The 14,956-nt window shown below is 39.6% G+C and overlaps 1 protein-coding gene across 2 annotated transcripts in view; it reads right to left on the bottom strand.

Annotated features, from left to right (window-relative positions):
• The window catches only part of LOC131061062 (uncharacterized), a 165,279-nt gene extending 151,233 nt beyond the window's left edge, over positions 1-14,046 (bottom strand). The window contains exon 1 of one of the 2 annotated variants that reach the window (XM_057994563.2): positions 13,565-14,046. In XM_057994563.2, coding sequence (XP_057850546.2) covers positions 13,565-13,811 — 247 coding nt within the window. In that variant the 5' untranslated portion in view covers positions 13,812-14,046. The remainder of the gene's footprint in view (positions 1-13,564) is intronic. The other variant, XM_057994562.2, reaches the window with a different exon arrangement.
• Between the last annotated feature and the right edge of the window lie 910 nt (positions 14,047-14,956).

Below are 14,956 nucleotides of genomic sequence, written 5' to 3' on the forward strand. Positions count from 1 at the left end.
TTGTCCTTTTCTTTCTCAACCCAAGCCGGTTGAGTTTCCTTCTTGTCAACTGCAATTTTGTGCTCCGGTTTGGCTACTGATTCCTGATTAGGAGTTGTCCTCTTCTGCTTGATTTTCCTGTTCTTACAAAACTTTGCAATATGTCCAAACTCTTGACAGTTATAGCATTTCACATTTGCATTGAGAGATGAATCTTTACAACTATTGTAGGACACCGGTTTCCTCTTTCTACATTCAAAACTCCTATGACCAAATCCATTGCACTGATAACAGACAACATTCATATCCCAGAGAGCATTAAATGGATTTCTACTTTCATAACTCAGAGTGGGCTTATTTGTCAATCTACAGTCAGCTATCCTATGTCCAAATTTGTTACACTGGTAACAATAACCATGAAAGTTTGGAACATACCGATTAGGTTGCCTTGGTCCTCCAAAAATCTGTCTCACCGGGGGTCTTGCTTTCATGCTGCTAACTCTAGTGAATCCTTCATGATCAACCCTTGCATTTCTCCTAAGATATGCATTCTGGTACATCGAGTGTAGCCTCTGGTTCATTGATTGTGTATATTGGTTTGTGTGGCTATTTCTAACAGCTTCTGCATAAGTCATCTTACCAGTATCCTTGCTTACTGTGAATGTTTTCTTTTCTTCACATTCACTTGAAGAAGTGAACTGTATCTCCTTACAGGATGTATCTTTGTTGTTTGAACTTTGTCCTTCTTCAAATCCTAAGCCACCGGTATCTTTAGATTGCTTTTGTTTGCTCAACATCTTGTCCAAGGCTTTTGTGCTACCCTCATATTTGCTCCTCATTTTCAGTTCATCCTTACTTTTTTCAAGCTCCTTTCTGAACTTCACTGTTTTTGCTTCCAGATCTTGATGCTCATTTTCCTTCTTCATTAGATCAAAGGATGTAACTTCACATATCCTCTTGGCTTCTTCCAGCTAGAATTTTAAATTAGAGATAACTTGATTGGACTCATCCAAGGATTGCTTCACGAGACCTTGTTCTTCCGCTGCAGCAAGCTTGACCTTCTTGAGTTCTCTTCTTGTCTTACTTAACTCCTCAAGAGCACGTATGAGCTCACCTTCTAGATCCCCTTCAGCTTCAATGTCTTCTTCTTTCTCATCTTCACCAACCAGTTCATCTAGTGCCATAAAGAGATTAACTTCTCTTTCAATCTCATGGTAGTCATCTTCTAATGCACTTTCTTCGTTTGTGGCATCATCCTCAATAGTATATAGGTTGTTTTGCTTCCGGTAGCCTCTTCTTCCTTGCCGATAGACTTTCCTTTCCTTGTCTTTACCGGCAGATCTGCCAAAACTTCTTTGCTCATCTCCATCGGTTTCATTATAGGGACATTTGTTGGCATTGTGTTGTCATTGATGTCAACCGGTATAGCATGACCAGTATGGCAGATTGAAGTGTATTGGTGACATCGATGTCAACCAGTATTGCAGGTCACCGGTACACAAGTTTGTGTTGGCATGGGTTGAAGACATGCACTAGAGACCGGTATGGTATGATGACCGGTAAGTAATGTGTTGGCATTGAGTGGCTGCCAACTGGTAAGCATGTGCCCGGTAAGAGAGAAACATGTCGGGATGTTGATTGTGATGAAGAGGCGGAATGGTACAAATCACATCAACACCAGAGGTGAAGCATGTGCAGGCCACTGGTAAGAGTTGGATGTTATACAGCAGGACTCCCACCGGATGAAGAAAAGATTGACAGAGAATGTGTTGTTTCAATAAGCAAGGATGGCATATGAGAAAGCTACCAGGTCATATGTCAAGTTGAAGATGCATCTACTCCTCAGGGATGTCACATTAATACCAACAGGTGACACAAACCCTTTCCCACCGGTAAATGGTAATACCTTGCTTATCCCACAACATACATGACATACATCATGACTCTCCGGGATAAGTTAGTCAGAGTAAGCAAAGGCAGGTGATTGGATGCATAGACAGGATGACTAAAGAGAAAGATTTGGATGCCTCCAAAGGATAAGTTCAGAGATGTGCACCAGATCAGCATGAGAAGACATGTTGTGCTACCAAGGCAAAGAAGGAAGAGTTAAGATGGTGTGTTTGCCTCCTTGGCAAACCAGTTGAGAAGAGAACCAGTCAAATGAAGATGAGGCTCTGCAATTGCACACATGGAGTTACCGGTATGCAAATGGAAAGTGGCGTTGCCACAGATGCATAATAGTTGGAGATGGATGGCATGAAGATATCATGCACACTACCGGTATGAAGACAAAAACATGCCAATTGGTAAACAAGGAGGATACTAACATACAACCAAGTGGACGGAGAGACAAAAGTGAAGTGCTCTCAATCTGATGAAGATGCACGTGATGAGTCATCCTAGATTGTTGCTGAGGACCGGCATGATTGATGACCGGGCTAACAAGATCCACTGGCACAAGGAAGAAGAAGGCAAGAAGGTTAACTGGTAGGCAAAGAGGGACCGGTGGTATGATGCACACACCGGTTGTGTGTAATTTGTCGGTGACCAAGTCAGACCGACTTGGTGAGCTAAGGCGGATGCCGACAAAGGTGCCACGTGGAGTCAAGGTGGCGAACATGCATGCAGCGGTAGATGGAGTGTGCACCGACGAGATTGTTACAGAGTTGGTCAACATTAATTGTAGACCCCGTAAATCACGAGAGGTGTTGCAGAGGTGTACGGCTCGAGGAAGGTCAAACAGAGGTGATCGATGGGATTCATCGATCGATGCAAAGTGACCAGGTGCATAATGAGGTTAGTGATGCAATCTGCAGAACCATTTATGGTGATTGATCTTGTGCCTCGCCAACTGACTGTCCATGTTTGCTAAGTTTAGCAAATGTGCCTTGGAAGGAAGAAGATATGGTAGATGGTGCCTGATTGCTTGCAGGTTGCTTATCTTCGTGCAGAACGAGATCAGATCAGATATGATATGCCTCGTGGTTGGTGAAGAAACCCTAGCGCGCCAGAGATTTGAATATCGGTCATGGCGGGAAAACTAGGGTATATATATATGTCGATTAAAGATCAAAGAGTGTTGATGCTGCCAGAAGATTAAGTGTCGGATGTTGAAGAGTGAAGTGTGAAAAAACAACAGAGAGCCAACCAGTCAGAGACTTCATCGAAGATCATAGAGACTGAGTGTTAGAGGTGCAACCGATGAGAGGGTTTAGAAAAGGCTTAACCGACAAGGTCAGAGTGATCGGTAAACTGCAAAGTGAGTTGCAGTGGTGTAAACTGGTGGTGCTAAAACCTGCATAAAAGCAGAGAAGGTGTTGCAGTGCAGAGGGAGTGTTGGTGAAGATCCAGCAAGGCAAGATCCGAGCAGAGTTTGACCAGTAAGGAGAAAACCGACAGAGAACAGAGCAGAGGAAGACCGGTTGAGAAGAGTAGAACCGGAAGAAAGATTGCAGAGGTTACAGAACACATTTGTAACCAGGTATTAACTTTAGTATTTGAAATATGACATTGTAATCACTGAGTTGGAGCTCGGTGCAGGGGTTGATGCTCCTTAGGTTGGTGCCCTAAAGCAGGAGTGGTACTCCTTGGATCAGTGCCCTAAATTTTGTAACCAAAGGTTTTCATTGTGAGGCTGGATTGGAGCAGTAGACTCTGAAAGCACTTCTCACCAAAGTTTTTCCCATCTTGGGTTTTCCTCGTATATACCGATGTTATGTGATGTGCCCTTTGTGTTGTCTAGCTTTATCTTACCGGTAGGTTTGCTTGGTCCTTAAGTTGGTAACCGGTAATCTCTCTTGGAATTAAAAGGGTTAAGAATTTAGAAACCACTGATTCACCCCCCCCACCCTCTCAGTGGCAGCCTGTGTTTAACAACATTTTGCAACAAAGTGTCCAACTTTACCACAGTTGAAGTATTTGAGTGGTAAATTTCCTTTATACTTACCGGATCCTCTCTTGAGCTTTCTGACAAAGTTTGCTACCTCTGCATCCGAGTCTTCACTGGATCCTTTATGAGAAACCTCTTCCTTGCCCTTTTTGATGGAGTTGAAAGCTGCCTCTTTCCTTGAAGATGCTTCACCGATTGTCCTCATTTCATAGGCAGTTAGGGAGCCAAATAACTCATCCATTGTGAAGGTTTTCAGATCCTTGGCTTCCTCTATGGCAGAAACCTTAGTATCATACTTAGATGTGAGAGATCTAAGTACCTTTTTGACAATAATCTCATCAGCAATTTCCTCTCCAAGTCCTTCGATGGTGTTCACAGTTTCATCTACTCTGTGAAGGTAGTCTGCAAACTTTTCTTTATCTTTCATCTTCAAGCCTTCAAACTGACCTCTTAGTGATTGCAGCCTGGCCTCTTTGACTTTGGCATCTCCTTCAAATAATCTCTGCAATTTATCCCAGGTCTCCTTGGCGGATGAGCAGTGCATGACCTTGACAAACTCATTACCTAACAACCCACTTAGAATAGCATGTTTAGCCTTTGCATTGTTCTCATACTCATTAGCATCCGAATCAATGGGAGGAACACTAGGGACAGTATACCCATTCTTGACAGACATCCATACATCAAAACCAAGAGAGGAAAGATAGATCTCCATTCTTCTGCTCTAGAAGGCATAGTTAGTTCCATCAAACATGGGGGCTTTTGAGGAGTCGGAATCATTTCTTGCCATTGTGTTCTTTAACTAGAATCTACCCAAGCTAGAGAAAGCTTTGATCAATCGGGAACCTAGGCTCTGATACCAATTGTTAAACACAACGTACCATTAAGAGGGGGGTGAATCAGTGGTTCCAAAAAACACTTTTCTTTTTAAACCAAGCTTGAAGTACCGGTTAACAACCTAAACACTAAACAATAAAACCGGTAAGATATGAGAGGATATCAAAAGAGACAAACACACAAATGCATAAACCACAACACCAGATGTTCGAGGAAAACCTAATATGGAAAAAACCTCGGTGAGAAATGTTGTTGGAGTCTACTGCTCCAATCCAGCCTCACAGTGAAACAATGGATTACAATGATTTAGCGCACCAACCCCTACTGATTTAGGGCACCAACCCAAGGAGCACCAACACCTGCACCAAGCACCAACTCGATGTAATACAGTAAATAAGTTCAATACAATAGTTATTGTCTTGTTACAAAAAGATCTGGTAACTCTCACCCAACTTCTGTCTACCGGTTACTCTTTGCTTTGTTTCACCAGTTCCTACACTACCGGTTAGCAAATTGCTCTCTCTCTGATCTCCTACCGGTCACTTGTTGCCTTTGTTCTCTTTCTCTGAGCCTCACCTTTTGCAATACCACACTTGGATGCCTTTTGACGATCAAGTCTCTATTGATACACTTGACTATTAAAACTCTTAACAAATCACCGGTTGCTCTGCCACTGCCAGTAAAATCTCTTACCGGTTCCGTCTACTAATTACACACTTGATCACTCCGTATATCTGCAAGATAGCTTTCAACTGATAGTCTTTCTTCTTGCTCAAGCTCTCTCTTCTCTCCCAGCTCGCATCCAGCATCATCTCTCTTTAGTCTCCAATTTTCATATTTGTATATGAAGGTTCCCGCCAAAAACATTATTCAAATGGTGGCGTGCTAGGGTTTTCCTCCAACTCAATCTTCATAAGATCTAATCGGATTTGCACTTTTGAGAAGATGATCTGCATCACATCAATCAGCACCGCCATCACCTCGCCTTCCAATACACATTTTCTATTTTTGGTTGTCTGCACCTGGTTTTTCAGCCTTTCTTTGTACATCGCCATTAATGGTTCAGCTGTTACCTTCGACCAACGTGCATAAGGATTGAATCGTCCTGCAAGATTAGATCAATCACTTTGCCTCTCTGTCTTCCTCGGGCCACAACATCTGTCATGTCCCCTCTTTAGCTCTGTCTAGCAGAGACCTATGAGTTAGCCTATTATGGAGTCTTGTAGGCTGGCAATGGTGGATAGAGACTCAGTCAGGATATTCAGTGTTTGGATTTGGTGTTTCTGGCAGTAGTAGACCAGTTTGGAGCAGTTCCTTGATTTTAGGAGGCAGCTCCTACATTTTAGGAGGCAGTTCCTACTTTTAGGAGGTTGTGACAGCGTCCAAGGTTGGGGTTTCATGAGACCATCCCCTGGTTTCAGTTTCAGGAGATTTGGGTGTGTTTCCTTGATTTTAGGGATGAGACTGCCAGTTGATCCATGATTTCCAACATCAATCACAGAGAGGTGACAAGTTCAGTTTCAGGCTTTTGGTGTGTTTCGAGCTTTCTGTAGCTATTTGGGTTATATTTTTAATATATTTAAATATTTCCTAAGTTATCGTTTTAATATTTTAAATAAGGCTATGTCTATAGCCATTTGGGAGTAATAAGGGGTTTTTGGCTTCATCTGGATTCGTATGCCCATGTGTTATAGCTCATTGGAAAGGTCTTGAACTTTTCTAAATGATTTTCACATGCTAGGGTCCTTTTGGCGCTTGGAGTTATTTTATATTGAAAAAGTGGTGTTTTCTCTATACTTGGGCACCCAATATTGGGAAAGATGACTTTATATTAAAGCGCACTTTTCATATATCTTTAGGGTTCGATTTGGAAGGAAAGAGATATAAGGAGAAGGAAACCTAATTTCTTATTATCTTTTACATTTTGAAAACTTGTTTGGTGCGACATTGCTCTGGTAGAGCAATTCTTCAATCTGGGACGCAAACCCCATGATTGGTACTGGCTGGGACGTAGCCCTCAGCTATTGATTGGCAGTGGATTCTTTTGGCATTGGCATTATTGGTCAAAGTGTATGCGCTATTCCTTGTGGAGATTCAGATTGCTTGGTGAGGGTTTCAGCAAGGTGGTTGAATTTCCCAGCTAGGGCGTGATTGTTTCAGCTTGATGCCACCATTACAGCAGGTACACTATACGTTGGAAGTGGTGAAGACTTTCATTCAGCCATAGCTGGTGTTCTTGGTTTGTGTTCATCATCTACCCTTCAGTTGGCACCATTATTGGATGTAAGCACATCCCCAGTGCATAGGGAATAATCTGGATATTATAAATCAGAAATCTACCTAGTACGATTTGTATCAATTCTGATTTAATCGAATGTTCTTACTTGTTTCAATTTCCTTCCTTATTTGCTATTCTTTATTCATTACTTGCTTATATATTAAAAAAAATACAAAAAGAAACCAAACATTCTGCAACTTCTCTCTATTCTATAAGACCATCAGCAAAAATCATAGGAAAATATAGTTTATTATTTTAAAAATTACAGCAGATCAGCAAGGGGATCCATCAGGGATCTTTCAACATCCAACCATTGATTCGTGATTTGCGGGTTCTCCATTAATGTCGACCTACTTACAAACTACCACCTTGATGAGTACTTCACCGACCTCTGCGTGCTCGCCACCTGGTGTCCACCTGCCACCCCTGTCGACATTCACCTATGCTCAAACTGCAAAGTTGGTTCGACATCCTTCACCAACCAAAACTTACTACCGGTTCAACACACCTCACCGGTATAACCTAACTTCACTAGTGGACCTTCATACCTGCTAACATCTCCTCTATCGGTGGATCCGCTTGGCCTGCTATCAAACATAGTTTAAACACACCGGTCCATCCACTAAGACAATTTATTTGTGATGTCACACTTCTCTCTGTATGTCAGTGATCACATCCCTATTATCCTTGGCTTGCTTACCGGTAGATGTTGCACTGCATGTGTACTGGTAACATACCTTTTTGTCTACTTACACACTCCATCCTTCATAACGGTTGACATCACTACTTACTTCACCCATACCAGTCACCACTACTTACTCACCAGTGACCATTCCATATCAGTTGACATCAATGACAACATAATGCCAACATTTCCAAGATTGCTTGTCCTCAAGAAAATTTTTAATTGGGATGATATGTTGACTCCTAAGGAAACAGCTTGGTCTTCACAATTTCTTACTTTCTTTGTATGAAAACCTATCACATAATTTACTTTCACTGCGCTATATTATCACGAGTTTTCAATTTGAACAACTTAACCAAGTATTCAAAATTTGAAAGGTTTGTAATTTTCAAGACAGCTTTTCTTTTGTCTTTTTGAGTGAAGGAACAAGGTAATCTTGTAATTGCATCAATGAAATTTTGCAAGAAACTGATTTGGTTGGCCCCATGTTTGCACAGTGTCATGGATATTTCTTCGAGTTTGAGCAAGCTTTCCATGTATTAAGATGAGGATTAGAAGCATGACACACATCTATGACCTTAAATGTAATGCTTTCTTCTGAATCCTCTTAGTCCACCTTCAAAAATTCGTCTTTCCTTTAGAATGATGCAACCCTTGGAGGTCCATTTCATTGACCTTGTAGAATTACTTCCTTACGTTGTTTTCTTTTTTTATTATTGGGTTCAAATTCTTCCTTAGATTCGCCATTTGTTATTGCTTCTATGTGGCATACTTGTCCCCTTTTAAAGCATCGATGACCTAGCTTCCATGGTTCTCTATAATGAAAACATAAATTCTTGTTTCGAAGCTCTCTCACAGATTCTTCCTCCTTATTGGATAGAGGAGGTAATGCTTTTGGTTGCAAATTATCCTCATCAAAGGGTTGTTTATGTGATCCTGATGGTATATTCTTGGTATAGGTCTTCACCTTGGTTGTAATTTCTAACCTTAATGCCTTTTTGATTCCATCTTGTAGGGATGTAGGATCAAGAGCACCCACCAAACCATGAAGTGGCTCCATTAATCCTTCTATAAATAGGTATGTGAGCCTTACCTTGGTAACACCCGCCACCATACCTAAAATTATTTGGAATTCCGCCACATAGTCTTCTACAGACCCTTGTTGTCTAAATTGAGTTAATTCTTTGAAGTATCTCTCAGGGTACTTTTGGTCAAACCTTTCAAAGAGTTTTCCGGTGAAGTCATCAAAAGTTGTTACGTTTTGGTGGCCTTGAGTAATCAAGCCATGGTGCCACCAGTCGTGTGCAACCCCTTCCAAATGTAAGATGGCGAATTTGATGGCATCTTCTTCTATCATGGGACTAAGAGATAGATATGTATCCAATTTTTGGATCCATGAATGGGCGGTGAGCTTCCTTGAACCATCAAAGTTAGGGAGAATCATCTTGCCTACTTTATGATGTAAGTTTTCATTAGGTTGACACATCTCCCTTCTAGGGTTACTTCTCGTTCCAGCCTCACAATATTTCCTAAATGAAATATTTCTCCTAACTTCAAGGTCAAGTCTTGAATAAGCTCCAACAAGCTCATCTAGGTTATGGTTTAGTGTGCTGATTTATTCTTCTTCTCTTGTTGGCCCTTCTTTAGGTAAGGAGGGTCTAGTTATTCTAGGTGCGGACCCTAGTGGAGCTCTATTGTCATTTTCTAAATGATTAGAAGTGGCATTCGTCCCATTAGCTTGGTTGGGTCTAAGAGTGTTGATTGCGTCGTTCATATTTTGAAGGGTTTGTAGGAGTAGTTGTGTTGTCTTCTCATTTTGCTCCATGAGTGCTTGAGTTGTTCATTCATTGTGTTCCATGAAAGCTCTTAAGTCATTTCCCAATTGTTCACCCATTGTATTATTTCGAGTAGAGTTGTTGCTAGCTGAGGGTTTCTTTCTTTCTCTTTCTAATGCCCTTTGAGTTCTTTGGCTTCTTTGCATATACCTTTCCTCTTGATCCTCAAGTTGGCAGGATCAAGAATCTGATACCAATTGTAATGTCCCCTTTTAGGGACATTCTTTAAAATTAAATAATAGAATTCACTCAAGATATAGTTGTTTCATCAAGAATTGCTATCTATATAAATGTATTCAAGTCAAAACATCATTGTACAAAACCCAAGCTGATCAAATCTTGAATTCCCCATAAATACCTTGCAAATCTGCTGAGGTAAAAGACCCCGTCCTTGACTCAACAGTGACGAAACCAAGGACCCTATCCCTAGTTTGCCAAAGGTAGGAAAAAGACCTCGTCCTTCCAAACCCAAGCTCACCCTGTGAGCCCAGACCCCATCCAGTGACAATACCAAGGACCTCATCCCTAGCTCACCAAAGGGTAGGAAAATACCCTGTCCTTCCAAACCTTAGCCCACCCCATGGACCCGGACCCTGTCCAATTCACAAGTACTAACTAGAATTCAAAATTGATGATTCGGTATATTCTCTAGACTATTGTTGATTTATATTTCTTGATGGCTACTTGAATGCTTATGAATGATTATTGCTGCTCTTATTAGATATTCTGAATTAATTGTGAATTGATTTCTGAATTGGTGTATTGTATTGTATATTCTTGTTTGATGGTTAATTGATTTTGGACTGTATTTCTGACTTGCTGTCCTGAGTCGATGATCTGAATTGCTTGTTCTTAAATCTCTTATTCCTTAATCCTGCTCTGCTTTATATAATCTGAATTCTTCTTCCTGACGTTTTGAATTTATCCTCTAAATTGATTGATCCTTCTTTGATGCTTTCCTCTCAAGCCAATCTCCTTCTTTATATACCTTTCACGTCTGGGGGTTATGCCTCTTCATTCAAAGGGATGCACCCTTTCAAACAAACACGCTGCCCTTATGTAGTCACTCAGTTGGCCTATTTAAAATAAATTGCTATTTTAACTAATTTTGGCTGGCCTTAGAAGAAATTACCCTTCATTAAATTGGCCCTAGTTTATTTCATTGATTAGGTTATTCAGGTCGGACCTAGCAACATCATAATTTCATTTATTAATGCATGCGACCTGTCATAAAGGGCAGGGGCATGACATTGTTATCTTTTGGTACTATCTTGAGTTGCCTTCTACTAAATTGTTACAGCTAGTTTCCTCTTATTTTTCATCATCACTCTCTCTTTAGTGCTCTCCTACCTATTGTGGTTGCCTTAAGAATAGGTAATTGTCTAATGGAAAGAAACATTGATTTACCACCTAGATCATGGGTTGCAAGTATAACAAACAAAATTGTTGACTACATCGATCTTTGTTTGGCAAATCAACCAACATTAAGTAGCCTAAAGCAACAGCAAATCAATGATTATGGCCTATTAGAGAGACAATTAGGTTTGTTGAAACAGATTGCCAACTCAATGAGTCACTGATTGCTAGTTTTTTTTCTACCTGCGTGTTTTTGCCACATTAACTCAACGAGTCTCTGCCCTAAGTTTTCTGACGAGTACTCATCAAAATTCAAGGAGTTCAATGGCTTGACTTGCTACACCAAAAATGCACAGAAAACACACAAAATCGTTGTAAACACATGGCTTTTTGCTTTTAAAAGAGCCCTATTTGACCATGTTGAACACTCCAAAAAGGGTTTTTTTGGCTTTATAAGTATTGTTTTTAGCCTTTTAAAAATTATGAAAATGGTGTGCACCATGAAGTTCTATGTGGTTTTGAAGGTCATCACTTGGCCTTAGTGGCAGGGGCTCTGCCCCTCGACCCCATCTTGTATCACAATAAATGTACCAATGAATATACTCCATGTCCCCAGACCCTCACCACACTCATTTGATATATTTCATAGCTTTATTTTACATAAAATTTTAGTGTTTTTTATCAAGCTAGCCGGAAGATGCATCACCAACCACCTGGGATGCGTCTTCCATACCAGAGACACAGTCTGAAACATCTTTGGTCGCAGGAGATGTCCAACTGCGGTCTCCCAAAGTCTCCCGCCATCTCCCATGCAAATAAAACAAAAAAAATCAGGAAGCTTCTTCAGTTGGGGCAAATTAATAAGCATATTCATTTGTCCTTCTGAACCTTTTTTGCATTCAAAGTTCTTGCTCAAAATTATCTTGGCATGAAAGGTGATCCTCTGTTTGAGGACATTGAGGTTTTGATGGAGAAGGTACAGATTAGGCCGGCAGATGTAAGCGAAGAATTGATGAGGGTGAGTGATTATCCCTTTGTTGTGCTTCAAAATCTGATTGTAGTGCTTTTAGGGCTAAGGAAAAGGCGACTCTAGTATAGTCTAGTTTCAGTATAGGCGGTGAGTTCAATTCTGCTGAAGAAGTTGACAATTCAAGTGCGAACAAACCTCTGCCAAATTCTGAACAAGACAAGTAAAGAGCCAAACTTTTCATCCTCTGTGTAGTGTTTGCATAGAACTACAATCACATTATAAAGTGCAAAGGATATGGATTTAAAAGTTAATTTGATTAAAGTTTTATTAGCTTTATAAAATAATATTTTAAATTTATGTTTTGAAAGTTCAATGTCATGATATTATCTATAAATTATTAAAAATATTAAAAAAATAGTGTCTCCAAGTACTATCTCCTAAATTTCAAAAAAACATACTGGTACCAATACTAATCTCTCGTACCAGTACCAGTAACGGTCTCCTAGCAACCTTGGTTTTTTAAGTTGTTAGAGCTTTTCCAACTTTTTATTGAGTCAAAAAAATTTTGCTTGCCAAGTATTCTCCAAGTCCGAGTCTGCAAATTATGGTTGAAAGCATTAATGTGGCTGCAAGAAATTCCTTTTAGGAGAAAAATTCTTTGAAACATTGTAAATCTTTTCTTTCAAGATTGTTTGAACTGGCATCAATATTTCCTTACAGGCCAAACACAAATGAACATAACATTTCTGCTGTCCATGTAGCTGAATTTGAATGCTTTTGGTAGGAAACTGTATGTGAGTTTTTGTTTCAATGTTTCAAATCACACTCCATGATATGTCCTCAGGAAAAGGAAAACAACAACTCCCACACAGTTTTCTACCAAACACATTCAGATTGAGCTGGATGTAAGGAACCTCAGGTTGAGGTTAAATGAGAAGTTTCCAGTTTCCACAAATATAGTCAAAGCTGACACTTCGCTGCATTTTCCTCGAGCCAATGGAGATAACTGTTTCCAACATTACTACAAGTGCTCATCAAACAAGTAAAGACATGAGAGAACCAAAAACAATGAAAGTGAAATTGCTCGCTCCAATGTTGTTTAAGCTCTTCTTTTAAGTTGGCTAGGCTCAAAGCTCAAACAATAACCTGAACTTGTTATGACTCGCCAGATCAGAGCTCGGCAAATTTCGACGACACCGTGTATAACATTACTTTAAGTGTTAATCAAACAAATAAGGACATGAGAGACTTAAAACATTTTAAAGCGGCATTGTCCACTATCTCACTCTAAATTTCATTGTGAACTGACTGGGGCTCAAAGCTCAAATACTAACCTGGGCTTATGAGGACACTATCTGCAAAAACATTCTCGGCATGGAGTATATTCAACATGCTCCCGAGCTCCAGAGCTTGCACTCAATTGCAGAAGGAATCATCCTAGCCGTGCAAACAAGAAGACCCCAAATTCCAATATCTCACTTCTGAACACCCAACAAGAAGGTTTACCCTATCCAATAGGTTTTGGGATTACAATTCCACATCCTAAATTAATTTATGTAATTTCTTGTCAATTAATTGAAAAAGTTTTGTTTCAAGCAAAGCATTTTTTTCTTTGCTACTGCAGATTTAACTCTGCACACCTAAGCTAGTCTAAAATATCAATTATTATCTCTATTATGCATTCACTGTGGTATAAATTTATCAAAAGTAGTGGGTAATAGGATAAATCTCTTACCTGCCCCTAGCAGCCTCTTGAATGTCTTTATGTGTGGAGTGAATGAGTCCAAAAGAAACCCACAATGGGCTTTCACCGTGGATTGCCTGCCGAGTCTGAAACAGTTTCTTTGGTGATTGGTATAAGATAGATGTGTAGCGTTACAAGAGAAGAGCCCAATTGCAGGTGGGTAGTTAAAGGACGCAAAACAAGAACTGGAAAATGTAAGTAGTGGGTCTATTCTAAATGACCCACCTGCACTCAACATTGTACCACTACGAAATTCCTAAACTCCCTTAGGAATTACCAGCAGTAAGCAATCATATAATTTCCTGGCGCTCCTTCAGTCGCGTACTCTTTCCCTCCCTCTTATCTTTGAAACTTGCAGTCTTTATATTTGAATTGAAGTGCCTTAAGTCGTGCTATTTATTCAGTTGTGTAAACAATTTCAAATGCACAGCAGCTTACGGTCTTGTGTTGTACCCAGATTGATCCGTTCATGTTCATTGAAAGTATTAGTGGTATTTGTATTTTCTATTTCACACATTTGTCATTGTTTCTCAAATAAATCTTTCATTAGTGGTTCATAGTAGTTGTTAATTTAATATTCATATTTGTTGATTTAATACTCACATTTGTTGGTTTAATGTTCATTTTTTTTATAACATTGTATCAATAGTTGTGACTTTAAAGTTGTTATTGCCGATGATGACCACCCATAGTTGTTAAAAGCAACCAATCATGTGATGTCACATCAGTTGCACAATTATAGGTCTCTCTTTTGCATGACTATTGGCCTCACCTTTTTTGGGCGCTGTTTTGGACACTTTGGCAAAAAGTTTGCTGATGTGGCATCATAGTTGATGATATGGCCCTGAAACCTTAGTTATAAGTAGGGGACTTGCCAAGTAAGTAGTTGTAAAAAATTGGGAGTAATTTGAAATTTCCATGTAAGATTTTGTGAAGCGCAAAGTTAGGGTGATCATCTATTGGGTCCTCTCCCCTTGGCTAAAACTAATATTTGCGGAGGTCGTCTTATTTGTTATGGGATCAAGTTAAAAAAAATTAAGCAAGTTTCAATTTATTTTTAAGTGAACAATTACCTCCAAAGTATAAATTAGCCAAAGTTATAGTATTTTAAAAAAAGATTATAATTTGTTTGTCATTTTCAAACATTTTTTTTTAGTTGGTAATAATATATATTTTATATTAAATCAAAACATATTACAAAATTGAAGCTTCATCCATCCATCCTCTGAGTAACTATATTGAATTCAAAAAGCATAATTCAAGAGAAAACATTACACATAGCCTAAAACTATCCACCACATTCATCCCAATACACCATATCTGCTATGTCATATGAAAAATAAAAGCATAGATAAAAAAACACTCATACGGTCGAAGCCTTGC

This window comes from Cryptomeria japonica, chromosome 4 (genome assembly GCF_030272615.1).
Source record: "Cryptomeria japonica chromosome 4, Sugi_1.0, whole genome shotgun sequence".
Taxonomy (NCBI): domain Eukaryota; kingdom Viridiplantae; phylum Streptophyta; class Pinopsida; order Cupressales; family Cupressaceae; genus Cryptomeria; species Cryptomeria japonica.